General features: G+C 37.4%; 1 protein-coding gene across 17 annotated transcripts in view; it reads right to left on the reverse strand.

Annotated features, from left to right (window-relative positions):
• Positions 1-20,588, reverse strand: part of LOC139715872 (anoctamin-4-like) — a 127,650-nt gene that overhangs the window by 45,695 nt on the left and 61,367 nt on the right. For 10 of the 17 annotated variants that reach the window (XM_071627421.1, XM_071627417.1, XM_071627423.1 and 7 more), the window contains 8 exons: positions 19,108-19,299; positions 16,502-16,528; positions 14,139-14,237; positions 13,292-13,428; positions 10,478-10,532; positions 8,229-8,283; positions 7,167-7,279; positions 5,470-5,505 (listed from right to left, as the gene is read on the reverse strand). In XM_071627421.1, the coding sequence (XP_071483522.1) occupies positions 5,470-5,505; positions 7,167-7,279; positions 8,229-8,283; positions 10,478-10,532; positions 13,292-13,428; positions 14,139-14,237; positions 16,502-16,528; positions 19,108-19,299 (714 nt within the window). Of the gene's footprint in view, positions 1-5,469; positions 5,506-7,166; positions 7,280-8,228; positions 8,284-10,477; positions 10,533-13,291; positions 13,429-14,138; positions 14,238-16,501; positions 16,529-19,107; positions 19,303-20,588 lie in introns of all 17 variants that reach the window. The other 7 variants (XM_071627413.1, XM_071627412.1, XM_071627420.1 and 4 more) reach the window with 4 other exon arrangements.

Here is a 20,588-nt window from a genome sequence, read left to right on the forward strand (position 1 = left end):
CTGACATGAATGAATGTGAGAAGTGAAATTCGTTGTACATATCTTTATTATACTTGTTACCATCTCAAATGTCGGTGATATCAAAAACGTGTATGAAGTCCGTTGATTTTTTTCAATCATCCCCTCCCCATAAAAGCTGCAAGCCCATTGATCATGTACAGCTGTACCTCCTTCAAATTATAATTACTTTTCAATCTCATTCAAGGCCATTTGCCCCTCCATTAATTCAAGAACTCTCTCAGTGATGAGGTCGCCATGTTCAATCAGTCATGGGTGGTTAGCAGACAGCATCCATTTAGTGCGAGCACATTGGATTTCTTTAGAGAACCTTGTCTTGATTAAAACTATGGAAGCACTGCAATACTGTTGCCTAGAGAACATGGTACAGTAATGGGCTGAATGGGATGGGGGGGGGGGGGGGGGGGGGTGAAGGGATGCTGAGAGGAGGGGATGAGGAGAGGTTGCCATTAGATGACTGGGTCTCAGCAGGGAGATTCAATGTTCGCTGATAATCTGGTTGATTGGTGGGGAGGGAAAACACTGAACGGCATGACTACATAAAGTATTAATGCTGACTGGAAACTCTTTAACGGCAGGGAATGCAGTGGAACCACTCTATGTGATGAATGGCGTCATGCAGTAATGTAAACATTGTGAGATGATACGGCAGGCTGATGAAAAGGTGAAAGTGATTCCCTTCTAACGTTTTTCCTTCATGGCACCCGAGTTGGTTATGCCATTAAAGGGACAGAAAATAAAAGTGTATTGGAGCTAATGCCATGTTTTTTTGAACAGTGTATAGCATTCAAATAATCACTAACTGTGTTCTAATTCAAAGAGTACACATATATACATCAGATCATGAGCAAAGAAAATGCCAAAATATCCAAGAAGAATATTTTTTTGTTTGTTTTACAACATCTATTTTAGAGTACATTACCCATATTAACAGGTATTTGGAAAATGCAAACATCATACAGAATGTACTTAAAGATAATGGACCCCAACATACAGTTTCTGTCAAAGTGGATACAAACACCAGTAATTCATTCCATGCAAATTAACAAATCCAAATCATTGAAGCTTCGTAAGTGGCAGCCATGCTATGTATGCTTGGTGTATTTAGTGTAAACGTTTGTGATAGAAAGTGACAGTTTACTATCGCTTCCTGCCATAGCCAACTTGGAAAATCCCATTATCTATTTCCCGTCGGTGCTATCTTAATTTGTCTGTGTTTTTCTGACATTTTTCATTGATTGAGCTCATGTGGGAGCTCATTTTATGCCAGATATACGAGGTAACACTGATTGTGAGGGGAGACATTGGTACTACACTGTATGTCTACCAGAAATTTAGTTTCACTAAAAGAAATATGAGGGGCAACAATCTTGCTGCAACAAACTTCTACCTCCAGAGAGATAGGGAGAGTGAACACCATGGGGCACACTCAAGCACTATTATCAACAGTGTGATGTTTCAACATGAGGGTGGGGTGAATGTGGAGCTGTGGGGAAGCAGTGTGGGTCTTGACATGGAGAGGTGTACCATAGTGCAGGCATGGAATTGGATGTACAATTGTAGCAAGGGTGTGGTAACAGACATTGGTACATGTAGTGAAGGCAGAAGCAATGTGGTAACGCATGATGGAGAATTCTTTTGGGGTGATGATAGTGGCTTTGTTGGTGGGGGTAATGAGATGGTGGAGGGGGAGGGCACATGATAACCAGCAATGTTAAATAAAATTGATAATTGGAAGTGACTGATAATTGGAATTGAACATCTGTCATATACCCACTGGAGATATGAAGTAGTTACACTTAAGGAATTAAAAGCCGCTCAGCAATTTGGCTGTATTCTCCCTCAGTGAATTGCTTTACTAACCCCTCAGTGAATTGCTTTACTAACCAATGCACCCCACCCGTACAAAAATATAAGTATCATACTGATTGACATGAACAGATCTATCAGTCTTTGGGCAAAAGCTACAATGTATGTTACAGTGTCTTTATAATACTATGCCTTTCTGAAATTGGCCAAGGTAAACCATAAGACAAGTCTGATGCCACTTTTCATCTAGATCTCTCAGAGAATTTGTGTAAAAATGTTACATATTGTGGGTGTCATAAACATAGCACGGCTTGATTATGTAAGTTTTAATGTCTGTCCACATTTTCTTTCACCAGAACCACAGTTTGAGATCAAAAAGTGACTATCTGCTGACTACAGCAGCACTTTAAAATTTAAAGCCCTCACAAGCATAGCACAAAAGGTTTCCATATCTACACATCTTTTTACTGTGAGTGAGTGTGTGTGTGTGTGATCATAGGTCACACACAACGTGTATGAAGGTGAAGCGATGGTTATTGTATTAAAGGGTAAATGGACATGGGTGGTAGTCATAATGTATGACAAATCATGATCTTGGTGGTAATTCATTTATTTTGGGGAACAAACAATGTACAAGCAAAGGTTAGGGTGTACACACAAATCAAACCATGCTAACAAATGCAGTTTGTTAATGCATGCATAAACTGTGCTGAAGGGAAAACACAGTGACAACAAGGTGTGTGTGGGGAAACAAAAATTCTTTGAATGACTAAGAATGAAGTGGACTGGTTGTCAATAAATGGCTGAATGACATTATCACAGAAGTGTGACAGCATGACAGATGTTCTCTGGTGACTAAAAAACAGACTGACCATGGGATCAGAGGATGTGCCCCATCAATTGACCTGCACTAACATTTACTGTAGCTTAGCTTAGCTGAGCTTAGCTGCAGGTAACCCAGATTTGCTAAGCACCGTGACTGGGGGCCAGTCTGGAACAGATTAAAGCTTTATAGAGTACTGCAACATAATGACAAAGCAGTTGAAACTAACACACAACATTGGATCGGTTCAAGAAACAAACGGTTCAAAATGGAGAAATAATTCTGGAGGTTTCCTGGTCTGCATTTATAGGCAAATAAAGCAAAGGGGTAAATTTGCCGTATCTAATATTGTCTTATAAAAATTCTGAAATTTGAGAGGGTTGCAAAGGGGAGTTAATCTAGTTTTGGAGTCTTTTCTACATGAATCATGAATGCAGGTGTTTCACATCGCCACATGGTTATAAGGTAGGCATCAGAATCAAGCTGAATCATCCTCCGAAATCTGTATTGCAGGGGAGTCATAACCACAAAGAAACGTGTGTAAAGACGCTGGGGCCGCTGCTACAGATTGGACAAGATTCCTCATGAACTGATCAAAGCCTATATGCTAAGTGTCACAAATGTATATCTCCACTTTCAAGAACAGGATGTGATTGACTTTTCAACTCATAGACATATAGGACTGGTACACCTCTCTTTTCTCCTTGTTTTTAAACACCTTGAAACATCAGTTAAGTACACAGGATATTGCAAGGGTATTTATTATTAGAGGAAATGTGAGTTTCCTCTTTTCATTTCCACCTCTTTTTCTTGGGGGAGGGGGGAGAGACTTTTCATTCAATAAATCATTTTTGCAATAATGCTTTTAACCAATTTCTCATGTCCATGTATACATTTCTCAATCTAAACTTCTCCAGGGCTCCAGATATGAAAGCAGTCATTCTCTGAACCATGATATTTAATTCTGGAAATTGAGACTATTTCGGAAAACACTACAGATAAGCCTGTTTCTGTTTTATACTTGTCTATAGAAAATGAGTGATGAAAGTATCGAGCAATGTACAAAAGTGTAATACAACTATGTACAAAGACAAAGGACACTTTTCTAGCAACTTCACGTCAACTACTATCTGGGAACATTGACATGTACATCAATGCACTCTGCACACTAATGTGCAATAATTTAATTCAAAATACCAGGATATATAATACACAACTTTCTGGTAACAGTTTTCTTTATTGTACTAGATGTATATACACTAATGTATTGTGAATGATCAAGTACATGCATGAATGTTACCTCAACTTGCCATTACAAGCTCACAATGGCTTGCCCAAAGATTTATTGATAACTAGTCTTTCAGGCTGGTTTGAGAATCAGAATAATGGCTGTATTTTGTTTGTTTGCTTGATTTCATTAGTTATGAATGTCATGATGTACTTCTGGCAAACAATTACTATTATGACTGAAAGTAAAGTTAATGTTCAGAGGTGTTTTACTGACAATTTCTATTGACAGTTAGAAGGCATGTTGTCAAGGTCACTATTAATTGGTAGTAGTTAATTGAGAATGAGTCATATATTCTAGTCTTCTAGTGCTTTTGCACATGCAAGCAGTTAGTGATTTGTGCCAGTAATGTGAATGCCTTGATAATGTATAGTGTCCTACTCTTTGATGAAATAAATGTCTAACTTTCATAGAAATTGATAACTGGTCAAAAATCATTTGAAAATTATTTGAACATAACTTGAAAATGAATCCCCCCCCCCCAAAAAAAAAAAAAAAATGGTAATGAATCTTTCTGCATCTTATGTATTCATGTGATTCTTTACAGAGGTGTTGGTGTCACACTACCTTTTTCTTGGTAAAGACCAATTACATTAGATAAACACTAAAATTCACTGCCATAAAAATAAGGTACTCCTGTCAAAGAAAACAAGAGCAAAAATGAATCCCAGGCCCATGAAAATCTGAAGTCAATGAAAGTTTTACTCCCCCAAATCAACATGCAATTTTATAAACTCGAATGATACCAAAGTAACTTCCAAATTATGAATCATCATAATCTTTGAGGAGAATATACCCCCTGGAGAGACAGTAATATTCCACTGAAAATGATGCAACAGAAAGCAACAGTTCATTTCATAATCATCTACAAAGTTGTGGCTGACTGAAAGACGGTTTGTGAAATTAAAAAAAAACAAAAAAAAACATTGCAATCACGTTCCTTTTATTTTTCAAGCAACAGACTCCTCATAATGTCTTTCTTGAATTGTCACTGACATTACAGTTCATCATCTCGGAAACTTTGAATTTCATTCTATTACGGTTCCACTTCTGAAGAATCAAAGACACATTCTTGCATGCCATCTGAGATGCAAAGGTCAAAATTTTATTTCATCTCAGGATTAAAGTTCTTGATGCAAAACATAGATGAGGAGAACAATGTATGAGATATAAAGCGATCTGACCAAGACCACTGATATTGTAGTACCCATGACAGGCTATATTACCTGACCTAATGTCTTTACAGGTGGGTCAAGAAATTTTCATCATGTGTCCAATTTTTGCGAGAATATTCCCTGATCTGTTGCTTTCACATCACTGTATTTTCTCATAACCACTCTCTCCTCAGGGTAAATTCTCCTTAAATCGAACTGCCGGAGAAAAACGAATGTCATAAAGGAAAGAAAATTAATCAAAAACAAAACAGAAAAAATAAAGCCTGTAAATGATGCCATGAGCATGTCGGATTATGTCCACTGATGTTAAGTTTCGTCAGGCTTCGTGCATAGCCAAGGTTTGGTGTCATACTCACGTTTCTAAAATTTGGTAGTGCCCATACGGGGACCTGCTATATATTGCATCATTTCGTGCGGACACAAGGAATTGCAGAAGAGTGCCAGATAAAATTTTGATTCACATGAACGAGAATGGCATGAGATGCATTTTTAATATTGTACGATGGTCCACTTTCAACAACTTACCCTGGAATCTTAACAACCTGTTGGGAAGGGGAAATAACACAATCCCTATTTGTCACCCTTCCATGCACAGAAATAAAAATCCTTTCCAACAGAGATTCTACTGTTCAGCTCTCATATATATTTCGACCAAGTGTTAAATACTTCACTGCTGTGATTTTTTTTTTTTGGTTCTTTTGATGCTGATACTACATTGACAATTGTTTTTACAAAACTCCCCCTTACAAAGACGCGAATATCTCCAATGCCTTTGATAGGTTGAGATGGGCAGTCGACAAACCATTTTCACGTGCAATGCACTCCTATTACAAAAGGTCCTCGGGATCAGCGGCTTTCTTTCTCTATATCGAGATTTTGTTAATAGCTGAACAGTAAAGTATATAAAGATATTATACAGATAATAATTTGGGACCTGAATTTCTACTTTGTCGTAATGAGAATTTCATTATAACCGTGTTCGTTATAACTGGAGTGCATTGTATCATGCTTTAATCTTGGCATTGCTTCTCTGCCCACTTTTGTGAAATCCGTACATAAGTCTGTCTGATAGTGCTGTCTGTTAAAATATCCCATCATACCTGCTATCATTGGATCTATGACAAATATCTTATGATCTCCAGGAATACACACACTTTTCCGTTATTGTTATTTCCAAAAGAATTTGAAATTCACAGAAGGGAATGGAATGCACCTAATTTACAGGAGACACTCTATTTTGGTCTCTATAGTAGGAAGAGAATGGGAGCACAGGAGGTAGATGACACACAGATTGAAATACTGAGAGCAACATAGTGAGGAAAGTGTGCAAGTTAACCACAGAAAATATAATACACACAAATGTAGATGGACAAAGACAAAGACTTTATGTTCAACATCAGTTAGAAATTGCAGATGTGCAGCTCTGAATTACAAATGCGTAGGTTATAAAATGTTTATCTACACAAGTTGTATCTACACTGTACACTGGTGGATCTGCCCACATATACTGGAAAAAATGACAAGTCCTATGAAAAATGAAAATAATTGAGTTTTGGGAAGGCAAAAGTAAGATTTGAGCAGTGAGATCTGTACAGCAATATGGTCATATTACATGTATATACCTATTGATCACAAGACTTTAAAGTATAAAGACATTTCACATTGAAGCCAGGTCATATGCTTACATAAAAAAAACAGATATAACTACTAAATTACCCCACATAAAACCCCAAAACAACCAAAAGACAAACAAAAACCTTATGGTTTATGTTTCTGCCATTTGCAAGTTTTGTTAACATCTTTAGTTTGTCATGGTATACTGTGATGACTAAACGTCACCTAAATTTGCTTGCATGTCTTCTAAGTGATACTCCCAAACTGTTTGCCCCAAAGTTCTGCAAATTTCTCAGAAGCAAATTTATCAATCGGCATTTAACTGAAACTACAGGGAATTTCCTCCCTCCCACTGTCAGATACTTGATCTTAACATAATATGAAGCACCCGCCCACGTAACTAGCATGAGCTTCCCACCTGGGATGGGGAAATACGTACATGGCGATCGTTGAGAGGTCCGTGTGTCAGCATAGAATGCTCACTCTTCCAGTCGCCCTCATGGAGCGGGTAGGCAGCGAAGTAGGAGCCATTGGCAATCAGGTGGTCAATGCCTACGATGGAGGGATGGGGGGGGGGGGGGGTCCAGGAGGAAGAAGTAAAAAACATCAGCATCTCCTTTGAACAATGGCAGAGTTAGCCCACAATGCATGTATGATGAATTTGCTGAAATACACACACTTACAATAGTGTACAGGCAAGCACCGTATACGCCATATCTTAAGGTTTTTATGGGTTTTTTGTTTTTTGTTTTTATTTCGCAAGTCAGGTGCTATTCACAAAATTAAAAACGTGAAAATATCAAGTCTAATCCGGACATGCACTGTGACATGTACATTACTCTATTCAGTACTGTATTCCAGAATCGTGAATCTAACCACTCAAGAAATTGTTGGGAAGTCCTGATTTACAATAGATACTTTAGACTCATTTTAAAAATATATCGTGTATACAGTATATGTGTCCGACACACACTTGTCGGAATATCTTGCTTCATTGAAGAAGTTGAAAGAAAGGCTATTAAAGTTTGGATGCCAGTAGTCATGCTCTGCTTGTGCTTGCATCATCTGCAACAGTCACAATATGAAAACACACAGGTCAAGGGCAACCACCCAGTTCCACCGACATTCATTCAAGATGGAGAATAAAAAATTGAACGAAGCAGTTTCACGTTCTGACGGATGTTTCTTGCGGAAGTATCACCTAACAATCAATCAAAAAAACTCTGATGCCTCCATTACTTTCCAAGGGCAGAGGTCTTTACAAAAACGTTTGGATTCCTGCACAAATAGAACTTTTATGTGAGGAAATGAATATGAAAGCCCAATACTGCAAAGACATCTCAGCATGTCATTACAGCTCTCAATATTGCAGACTACTGACAGATAACAGAATTACAAGAAGACATATGATTGACTAAATTTCATTGCTCCATTTATCTAAACATCCTATTTCCCTTTAAATCCAAGCTGCAAAAGCAGATGGCGTGAGCTGCTGTCTCACCAAACTTGGTTGGGTCAGTTTCATCATAGCGCATCCTCTCCAAGATCTCGTACACCTGAAAGGGACAGAAACAAATATAACTTTAAGTCAAGAATGTGCTGTCTTTTCCCAGTCACACCAGCAGCAAGCATCTACAGGTATACAGTCTGTAGTACAGTTACATGCAAAATGTATGAGAGTCCATTTTCACTGCTTAGTGTTATTATTTGAGATTCGTCCAAGTTCCTCTTGGGAATATGTGTGATCATATAACATACATTGCTGAACATCACCACTCTCATAGGAGATTTTATAATTTTATTCATTTTCATTTCATTTCTTTTTTGTCCAAATTATGTATAAAAACATATATACAGAGACCTGTGTTTTTTCCATGAGCATTCAGTGTACAATGTACATGTGTGTGTGCGTGCATTTGTGAGCGCATTTCTTCCATCAATATGCTATTGACCATATCACTTACACATTTTGATAATGACATGTACACTGTTAATTTGTTTATCTACTTTATGTTGTGTGTTTCATAAATGGGGCTCTAGGGGTCTGTCAGTTTGTTTTTTCCTGTGTAGGCATGTCTCTGCCTACACACATACACATCACCTCCCCCCCCCCCCCCTTATGAATCATACTGTAGCTTGATGTTGTCATTTTCACATGGTCCTCCTGCTGTTAGTACTAACATTTTGAGCAGAGGAGATAATTATTAAAGCAAAGTGCTTCTGCATTAAAGCCTTTGAGATCTGCAAATGTGATTATCATTCATTGACTGGTAAAAAGCCTAATCTGGGCCCCTCTCCCACTGAATAATTCAGCAGTGAAAAAAAAAAAAATTGGTTAATAGTCAATTTGACCAATGGAATTGCTAGATTTGCCCATCGGCTGTCAGTGCGGAATGTATCATGTAAAGAGTAGCAACAGAGATTTGGTTGATTTGTTACGATTTTTGCTACCAATTAAAATCAGAAGTCGAAGATGCAAGACCAGACATTCAGACGGGTCTCCAAAGGGCTTCTCACCTCAGCTGATTCTGTCCTGTTTAACAATCCCCTGCTCACTTCTTTTGCAAATACCATATAGGGATTGTGCCTTTGACGAAGGCTAGGCTAGACCCTGTCCTGACTTGAAATCGAACGGGGCACAGCAGGGGGGAGGGGTAAGAGAAATGCCACGGCAACCGCTCGATGGGAGGAGAAAAAGGGGAGGAAGGCTTCCCTTTACACCGCATGGTGCAAGACCTATGACTCATTTACATCTCTTTCTCTACACATTCAACTACCTGCCAACCTGTGAGTAGTTGTAAAGGGTGGATGGTAGCTATAAAGAAGAGAAAGATATCTGTGAAATGACGCACTGCCCAACAAGCCTCGACAAGCACTGCCTAGCTTGGGAAGGACAGCAGCCTCCTAACAGTTTCAGAACATCCGTGTATGTGCGTGGGGAGGTTGTTTGTTGTTGTTTTGTTTTGTTTGTTTTGTTAAGGGCAAAATGATGCGCTCAAAGTCAATGTTCATAATAGACTATACATTCCTCTTTAAAAAAAAAAAATCAAAGTACAGTATGTATACAGACACGAACACACACACACACACAACAACAAAAATATAAAATATATATATCCTGAATGCTATTCAAGAGAGTGGTCCAAATTAAAAAAAGAGTAACTTTCCATTAGTTAAACCATGTTTTTACACTTATCCTTGCTACCAAAATGTAGGCATATGGTGGCCCCATGACTAATATCAAAACCAAAAACTAGGGCCGCCACATTTGTATGTAGAGTGTAAATTAGATCTAAACCACCTTGGAAAAAAACAAAAGTTGTGTTGAGAGTTAGGTGCTATTACCTCGGCAAACATATGATTATGTCATCATTGTAAATGTGGTAAAGATTCTCTGAAAGCTCCAAACTGCTTCTGAACAGGATACAGACTCTTTTTTTTTTTAGGCAAATCATTGATAGGGCAGAAGTATAAAAACAGAATTTTGAGGCGTTTGAGGAATTGTGTGGGGGGTTTTTTGTGTGTGTGTGTGTGTGGTTTTTTTTTTTTTTTTTTTGGTTCTGTTTTTTAACCCTGGCATGCTAGTGTGTGGGTGGAGAGCTAAGGTAAAACCTGATCAGCCCTTTAACCCTCTGGAGATCAACATATTAAAATGCCACTGACACTGCACACTATTCAGGTTGGAAATGGCTATGACAGACTTAATCATTATAGAGACTAGCGGTAGATGACCTCGGTGCAAAAACTTACGATTCGGTTGCGGACGTTGTTTGGGAAGAAGGTATCTCTGCTCTCCATGATGAACCTGTAAGGCAAAATAAAAATATGCATGGTTGATTCATTTAAGATATTACCAACCTTTTGTCAAGGTGTAGAATTCGGCAACTGTCATCCATTACATGCAAAATGAAACCAGTTTCTCTCACAATAAACCTTCCATTACTAAAACAGCACTGGGTCTTTGGTCATTCGACAAAGAATGTCAAGAGCGTGTACAGATCAATTATTCCAACTGCAGAAAGAGACTACCTCTCTGACACACCCAGGCTAATGGTCTGGCCTTCAGGCTGATGTATACTGTATCTAGGGGGAAATGGGCCATATGCCACCAAGATCAATGCCAAATGAACGTACAAAAGGTTAAAATGAAGCCCAAAGCCTTGAGAGCAGACTAAGTGGTTTCTGCTACCTCCACATGGGAAGTAAAGAGGAATAGGCCTTGTGGACATGATAGTCTTGACATTTAAAAGTACCCAGGGCAGGAAGAAAACAAATCTCCCTCAACTTTTGGCAGTCAAGTCATAACCCCTAATGGGCCTCATTCATTCTAGGCATATACAAATACAAACTATTTCCATAATGTTCTTCATACCACAGCTTATTTCCTTGGAATATAAACAAAGGGAAAGAAGTTGTCCTTCACAGTTTAAAAAAAAAACAGTCAAGGAAAAAAGCAAATAGCAAAATTGAAATGTAACTAAAAATATTCAGGGGTGAACGAGCGAGATTTAAGAACAAATTCAATTCTTGTGACTGCTCATCACACTTGATACTCTCAGGCTGACAATACTAACAATCAGATGGAACTGAATGACAAAGAGCTAAAGAAAGAAGCATTAAAAAAACAGACTGACAGTGGGATCATTACAAGAAACTCTGAGCATTATGGACAAATTCTTGTCCAGGTGTAAACATGAATCTTTGAGCAATTATTTGTGCAAATCTAGGTGCTGGTGGTGAAACACTACGCCCATTCCCTTAAAAAGAATTGTCCACTTTTAGATTGCCATACAAAAAAAAAAGTTGAATTTTCACTGCCATTCATACACTGCCCCAAATACTCACTCTGTTGCAAACAAAGCACTTCAAATCTTCAGTCTGTACATGTCTAAACAACCGTGTAACTGGAACATAGTCCTACGCACCTCCCCCTATGGCGAGTTGGTTCATGGGATTTTTCTACTCACTTTTTTTTCATTCACATGCCGTTCAAACACAGTGTTTATGGCAAATTATTAAAATCAAGATACATTTGTAGCCAGATTTTTGCAATGTAATGCACGTCCCTTTTAAACCTATGTGAGTGTATTGTCCACACACAAAGATAATCATTCTCTGCATGTTTTGAACATCAGTTTTTGAAAACCATTCCCCCCCCCCCCCCTTTTTTTTTAGGTGAACATGAACAGGTCTAGTTCTCTATTCTTTTTTTCTTGCTTTTGTTTTCTTTGGGTTTGTTTTCTTTGGGGTTTTTTTTAGTGCAATAGATAAACCAGCTAAAGAAAGATCCATATCTTCCACTGGCCCAACAATTCATCCATGTGTAAAGGGTTAAACTATAAACCTAAATACACAATGAAGCCCAGAACCAAACTTATCCTACAGTGCTCTCAAGTGGTTTCACATCACAATTTATCATCATCTAAAATGCCACATTTTGTTTGTTCGTTTTCTCAAACGTTCATCAATTCCACGACTGCTACACCATACGAGATAAATTCTCATACAACTTTATCATCACTCTCCAGTACAGACAAATTTTTGTTCTTCGAAAGAGAGTATTTTAAAACTGTGAGAAGAGATAATATGTACCTTTAACTCGTCCTGAAAAAAGTAAGTATACAAGTGCGTGCAATGATACTAACACTATAATCTCAAGGATCTGACTTCCTACCCCTGCAAGTATAATCCAAGCACTTAATCATAAAGGAAGCAATGTCTCGTTCACTTTAATAATGAGATGTCTCATTGAAACATAATGGGTGCACAGTATGGTACAAAGAGAGATTGTGCACGCAACATTTATCCTTGACCTACAAAAGGTAGTTTGCAATTGTTTGACCTGACGAGTAACAAGTTGATGGCACAGATATAAATCTAATGTACTGTTTTTAAGGTTCTTTTCTGCTTCGGAGTTTCAATATCAAGTCACAAAGTGTGACTTGGTATTCGCATAATAACCATTCTGCAAAACCATGACCATACAAATGGGGGGGGGGGAAGTAATTTAGCTTGCTTTTGCTCCTGTAAAATAAATGACTGGATATGCATCAGCTAAGAGGTCAAAGTTGCATGAATTTTATGGTAGTTTATGTTTACAAATGAAATTATTTGAGACCAAAGATTCTAGTTCCAGTACTGCCACAACCATTTCATAGGCATGACTATAACCTGTTGACCCTAATATTCCTAATACCACTACAACTTTTTTGTTTAGACAGTGAATTGTGGCACACTTGCAACAGGTTTTTCTCATTTTGTTTTGTTTTGTTTTGTTTTGTTTTTGTAAAGATTTGCCCCAGCATGTTCAAAATTACCACATTGTTATTTGTACCAATGTATATTGTTTGCTGGAAATACCCTAGTACAATGTAAATGCCACTAAATTGAACTGAACTGTCTCCACATGAGCTACTTTAAACAATCTCACTGAAAAATTGGAAATTACACTAACTGCCTGATCAGCCAAACTCAGTTAAAAAAATATCCATCTTTTCTCTCAAATCTAATGTCAAAACAGAGAGTCTGCTTGACCTGTAATGACCGAGTTCCTGGTTCACTTACTCCTTTTCCCTCTCTCTCAAGAAGGGGGCGGTGAAGACGTCGGGCTCGGGCTTCACAAAATCTTCACTCAGTTCAAATGGAGTTCCAAGCTTGTCCAGGCAGCTGAAAACGGACACTGGTTCCTCCATGTTGTTTTGCTGGCAACACAAGCAACACAATGGCATACTGATACTAGGTGGCAAGGTATTGTGGGATGGATGGATCTATTCAGCCAGACATTGTACACTCTCTGAAAACTTATAAATATCTACACAAAGTACAATCATTGCTCTGAATGGGAGTGGAATTTCACTCTTTGAAATAGAGTCCTTGATTGTTTCATTTATAGCAATGACTGCCATGTACGTAAATACATGTAATAGGTGGACATGGAAGTGAAAATGCATCATTTCAATCGCGTTTCACACCTTCTGAAATCAATAATGCACCACATACTGGGGGAATTTAAATTATACTTTGGACAACACTTATTGGCACCTCAAAATTTTACCTGGTATCTCACACTGGAAAAAGATAAAATTCAACTTTGCCAATTTGAGAAGCAGAACTGTAATCTGAAATGTATTAATATTCTAATAAGAAATAGGCATAAAATTCTGCAAACTGAAACAAAAAAATAATAAATGAACAAAAAATGGTTCAAATTAGAAAGAATTTCTTACCCCACCTTCTGAAATGCTGATAAGGGTAATATCTATAGTTAAAACATACAAATGTTGTACAATACCAAACCAGAGAAAGGTGGTCTCCAGAGGATTTGGCGAGTTAAATCATAAAGGTTAGTTAAGGTACTTTGTGGATGTGTTCAGCTATTATTGCTCTTTTTATGATTTTTGTCTAAACCTACCTCGATGGGCATCTTGACCTTGAGCTCTTCGGCGTATCGAGCCAGGAGGTCCCATGGGGCATGGACCTTCACAAAGAAGGTCCGTCCATCGTGAGCATTCTGTGAACATCAATCACAATCCCCTTTGGATTAGCATTTTGCTGGTGAGCCCAGTTTGGTTTGCCACATGGAGGCAGAGTAATAACCACAACTCCTTTAATTCAATTACATATTTTCTTACATTTCTTTGTTACAAAATGTGTTTTTTTCATTTACACATTTCATTCAGATTTTTCTGCTTAAATATTCCTCATAACTAGAAAAAAAAAATCTTAATTTGAAGTATATTAAGAAATTTCTCATTTTTGGACACACACACACACACACACACATACACACAAAAATAATAAAAATTGATTGTCACTGGGACATCAAGATTTCAATTTTAAAAAAAAAGAAGAAACCCCTACATTAACACTTAAGGATCAGTTGGTGAATTACTAGGCAATCAAGTTACAGAACTGGAAGTTATCCTATACTTAATTCAATGATGTTAGCTAACCTATAAAGAATAATCCAATAACTATAGGTACTGGAGTCATTTTGATTACAGAAATCAGACTTGAAAGGCAAATTTTCATCCATGTTCCAAATGAATTGGTGTAAATTGAAAGAAATGTCACATGATACCTCGCTATGCGTGTGACTGATGTGTGCATGAAGTGCAGCATGAGTGACTTACACTGTGCACTGTCACTGGGCCATGCGTTGTTTCATTCATAAATACAGCTTTAATATATATACAAGGTATTCTGATAGAGCGATGTGTGAGCAAATCATGCTGGTCCTTTAAAAAACTTCAAGTTCATTCAAACTGCAAAAGTTATATGGAAACTTGCATAATTCAAAACACCATGTTGTAATATAGCTCCAAAAGCATCAATTTTGCCCCTTACAAGAGCACCAATCTGTCACAAAAGGCACATGCAACAGTTTCATTCATTCATTGTACAGTGTATAGTGTTTATAAAATATGTAACTTTGTGTGCTAGTTGACCAAAGAATACAATGTATATATATGTACATGAGGGCACATGTTCCAAACTGAAGAAGTATAACATAAATAGTTCGATGTAATCATTTGCTATTGATTTGGTATTCTGCATGTAGTCCACGTTTAATGCAAGGAATGCTGTATCACCCACTCTGGAAAGAGTAAATGTTTGTTTTGATACAAGCCACGTAAACCCTTAATTAAAACATGTTTACATATAATCCCACACAATACAAGTAATGCCTACATCCTCAAGGGGGTATAGGCATGAAGGGAACCATGTAAATACAATGCACATATTTACAAACATGATGATAATATGGAATGTAGACAACTCGAGCATTTTATGAAGCAGGATCACATTCCAGCATTAATTAAGCCCATGTCCTGATGCACAAAACTTACAAGAAATAGGCATTATCACTCTGAGGTCGTTATTTACTATATCGATCTATATTTGACATGTCAATTTACTTCATGAGTATCAGTTTTGTGCACCAGGTTGTTACAGCAGACTGATGTTAGAATTAAAGATTTTTGAAAAATAGCATTAAGCGCTCTGCAGTTAGTCTGAAGAAGTGATTAGTTGAAATGTTTAAAACTGGTTAAGAGAATTCAAACTTTGAATATAAGAGCTGTTAGTTTTCCTCCAAGGTTTGTCACCACGGCAAACTAAAATGAGGCTCTTTGTTTAAATCAGGTCACTAGAGTCTAATGGTCTACAAATTTTTGAAACTCTTTAAAATACAAAAAAAAAAGAAATCACAAATATATGAATGCTCTGCCATTTATGAATAAAATTCAGTCTTAGAATTTGTCACTTCATGATGATATTTACAAGAAAAAACGCACCAATAATTAACACCAAATGACTATTGCACTATGTTACAAAAACTGAACCTACAAATGCACATCAAAAAGTCACAGTCATGATCTACTGAATTTTGCGATGATACAACTGTACACTAATTGAAGGTTTGGCCACTAGTGCAGATGTGGGGGTAGATTTTATTTCTCTGGGCCCAGTAGAAAAATGCCGTTCCCTTACTCTGTCTTTCTTTAATTACCTGCCACTAATACAATTGTATTTTACCTATTAAAAATGAGGGTGGGGTACACAGGGGATAAGATTGAATTAAAACCCACAACCATCATAAAATGAAGTAAAATAAGAGAAAACCCAGCATTCTCATCCCATGCCCCAGCCATGATCCCACTATGGTAACATGTATTCAGTGATACATCCAGCTGCACCGTTTATCCCTTTGAATATTTATCCCTCTGAATGTTTGCGCCTTTTAGCTCCACCATACTTCACCATCATACTCACTGGATCGTCATCCTTCGGTTCCGGGGGCTGCATGCAGACGTTACCATGACAACCATTATACATCAAAGGGGTTGATCCCATCAAGTACACAAACCGGGGAAAAGTTTTACTCACACAAGAAGGTGGGAGGTGTAGAAAGGTGTGTGCCATAATGTTTGAAGGGCAATTTTAGAACAAGCCAAGACAGGGGGTAGGGGGAAAGGTATCCAAAGAGGGATCAAGGTTGTGTTTGTAGTTTGATGTACGATGTGGTATATAGAGGTGAGTGAAAGATGAAAATTCCATGATTTTTAAATCATGTTTGTATGAGTAAAAGGAAAATATATGAAGAAAAAAAAAACAGCAAAGGAGAGGAAGGTTTGGAGAAATAGAAATAAGAATAGATCAAACAGTGGATTAGATATTTGGGTTAATATCTCAGCATTAATTGGCATGCTACAACACAACAATGCCTAGAGAGCTTCAAAGTGCAAATTAAAACAGAATACACACACGGTGACCAAAGAAATGATTTAATGTCACAACGTATCACTTTTGCTGTCATTATAGGTGTCTTGGTTTGTTTTTGTTTTTAATTCAAAGGGAATGTTAAGCAGAACTTTAATGATTTCTTTGTTTCTCTATCAGTTAGTACATGTATGTTTTAGAAATTTGAGCATGTCATATGACATTTTTAAACTAAAATCTAGGGCTGCCGCAGATCAAATAAACTTACTGATGGAGTGAAAATATATTCCATAACAGAAACCATATTCTGGTTTGAAAATAGAAATATTTTGCACACTAGGAATAATAAATCAAATTCTAAAAAACACTTTCATTATTCCAAATGAAGAAAAAAGCATACTAGTAAGCAGCTCTGAACTTCGGTTGTAGGATTCTTCCTCATCCACTGTTCACAACTTTTGAAAATAAAACATTCATTTTTGTGAACAATGTTATCTAGGCATCACAAAAGCAAAAGATGCTGGATATTTTGCTTGGGTTCTGATGAAAATAAGAAATACACATTGTGTATATTATAACTGCATCAACTCTTTGGCCACTGATGAAATCAAAGAAAAAATCAAGCAAACATGCATTTCAAAGCTCTTTCACTACAAAAATACAAAACTAATGAGAAATGAATCCAAATTCTACTCCCAAACAATGTAACAAATCAAATCATGAAATGTACAATTCACTAAATACTTCTCTACAAACTACAAAGCACACACTTTCCAACTACCCTACCAATAGATGAATATTCAACATAACATCCAGCTTCCAAAATACTTCCCTTACTGTTTTCCAAAACAAAGAAACATCAACCACATTGCAAAAACAAAAAACAAAAAACCCAACCATGCACTGTTCGTAAACCTTACAGGTCAATCAAATCATAAAGTGCAACCTATCCATGCAATCCTATACACTTAATGTGGGACAGTAAACTTGTACGGGGGTCATTCTTCTACATCTGAGTACAGTTAACAGTGCCTTGGAAAGGAACACATAAATTTTCCTTCACATTCCTCACATTCCGCTATAGCAATCTCTTATTGATTATTGATCATCAAAAAGAAGATTGCCAAACAGCTGCAAATTTTCTATTCATGTATTTGCCCATAATGCATTTTTTTTTCTAACAGTCCTAGTACTACATGCAAGCAATCATATTGCATTCAGCTGACTTTTCACATGTGATTTTCAGCAGCAAGTTTATTACAGTTATCACTGTATCTCTCATATGCAGCATAATCAGAAAAAAAAGCAATTGCTCTTACGCACATAAACAAACTGAAAAGCAATGAATTCAATGAATAACTATTAACAAATTGACCTGCACGTAGCTCCTAACCACCTTTCTTTTCTTTTTTTTGTTGTTTGCTTTTGGTTTTTGTTTTGGTGTTGATTTTTTGAAGAGCAAAGACGAAGGCTTATTTGTTCTTACTCTGAAATCAATTGGTATAAACTTGATGTGAAAGGAGCACATCTCCATTTTTCCTTACCATTTCTTTTTACCCCATAATTCATTTTTATCACAAGTACCAACAATGATACAAGAAGAACACTGATGGTGTGTCTCGAGTTTGTCACAACTGTATGTGCGGCATGACTTGCCACTGTAAATGTCTAAAAAGATCAGTATCACACATGTTAGCCTTCACTGCAAGCAAGAGAAAAGATAATGTATGATTAAACAGAATAGAATGAACTGCAGTTGCACTTCATGCAAACTTTGAACTTAATTTCTTCAGCACAATGAGTAGTGGAGATTGTGCTTTGCAAACTAAAAGGAAAGAAACAGGTTCAAGCGAAATTCTTCGAGCATACGCAAACTGCCTTCAACATATTTCAATAGTTCTTTTCAGTTATTTCCTTTTGACACTGATACTTTCTAGTTTCTTCCAAGGCACATGAACCAAAGTTTCAGACAAAAGACTACTACATTGTACTTAAAAGCACACCAGAAGTCACACACTCCACACATACATACGTGCAAATATCACACTCTTCCTATCACGTGAGCTCCAGAGAGAGATAGGAGTGCCTTCTCCGAGCTCTGAATGCAGAGGAGGGGGTCAACTTTGCCACTCTGCTGGCTGCGGATTGGGAGACATTACCTCTGAGGTCTCCTCCTCCAGCTCGAGTCCCTCCTCCTTGAGGTTGGCCTGGAAGTTGGCCCGCTTCCGCACCCGCTTCTCCTCCCTCTCCTCGCTCTCCATCTTTCGGTAGGCCAGGACGAAGTCGATGCGGCGCTTGCCATCTCGGAAGAAGAGGTCCTGGGAGGTGCTCTCCTCCTTCTTGACTGGCGACTGCTGAGACAGGTGGAATATTAAAGGCAAAAGGCAGAATTAAATAAGGGAGAATTTTGTGGTTTGTTTGTTTGTTTGTTTGTTTGTTTTTAATAGTGTTAGGAATAACTCTAGAGACTGGGAATAACTCTAGAGGTATTAATCCATCCCACTGGGTCCCTTTCTCCCAATCTCGCTACAAAAGCTTGAATTACATCATATTTCCCTGATACTGGGAGTCAAAGTAATCAGTAATTCTATTTCAAAAATGGAAAAAGAGGACATTTCTGGAAAAAAAATAATGAAGTATCTGTAGCTTGTGGCTACAAAATGTGTACACGCTGTAAATTCAAATTCCGTCTAGCAAAGCATTTTGAACCGTATTTTGGAAGTTGTGGTTGTCACTAAACTTCACAGCAAAGTAATTTCTCTATTGACTAAAAACTTTCACATTTCTTCACTTCTCATGTCATCATTGAAGAAAACATGAGAACAATTGAAGCCCCTTATGACTTAAGTATTCAACTCAAACAGTATTAAATTTGTTTTTCAGCCATGACTAAAAAGCAGCTGTGCCTCTCAGGGAAATACAGCCATACGGTGTTACTTTTTGTCTCATGTAATATAGCTTTGAGAATTCCTGTACCATTTGACCATAATCTATGTTCATTGAACAAGCAATAGAATTTATAAGTCTTGGAGGACTACAAACTGTATAAAAGTAAACACAAAGCATCACAAATGGCACATCATAGACATTAAAAAAAAAATGAACCCATGCATAATAACACCACCATGGTGCAGGGCTGCTAGCATTGACCACATCAAAATCAGGAAAGAATAAGATAGTGACTTTTTTAGGGAAATCTGTGTTTAAAAATGCATCTCAAAAAGGTTACAATGCCTCCAAACTTGGGAATATCTTTATGAATATGCAGATATATGCAAATTGGGTTATTCATGATTACATGAATTTGCATGTATGCATTTATACTCAGAGCATTTTTTATTCTCTTCTCATGACATGGAGAAATATTGCTATTTTCAGGGAGTTTCCATTCAGAATCAGGGAGATTTCAGTTCTGTATGTTGGGGAATTTGGTGTCAATTGACAATGAAAATGTCTGTGAAGTATACTAGAGAAGGAGAACAATACCATTTTGATGCTCTATGTAGATTCAACACTCTCGCAAATGTGTCTCATCATATTAAAACCCAATCACCAAATGCAGCACTGTCCCTTTAACACATTAATCAGATCCTTTCATGCAAACAAAGATTGGCATGGGTATATTAACCCGTTGAGGACG

Source organism: Diadema antillarum, unplaced genomic scaffold (genome assembly GCF_040938485.1).
Source record: "Diadema antillarum isolate AM-2024a unplaced genomic scaffold, OU_Dant_1.0 scf00000057, whole genome shotgun sequence".
Taxonomy (NCBI): Eukaryota; Metazoa; Echinodermata; class Echinoidea; order Diadematoida; family Diadematidae; genus Diadema; species Diadema antillarum.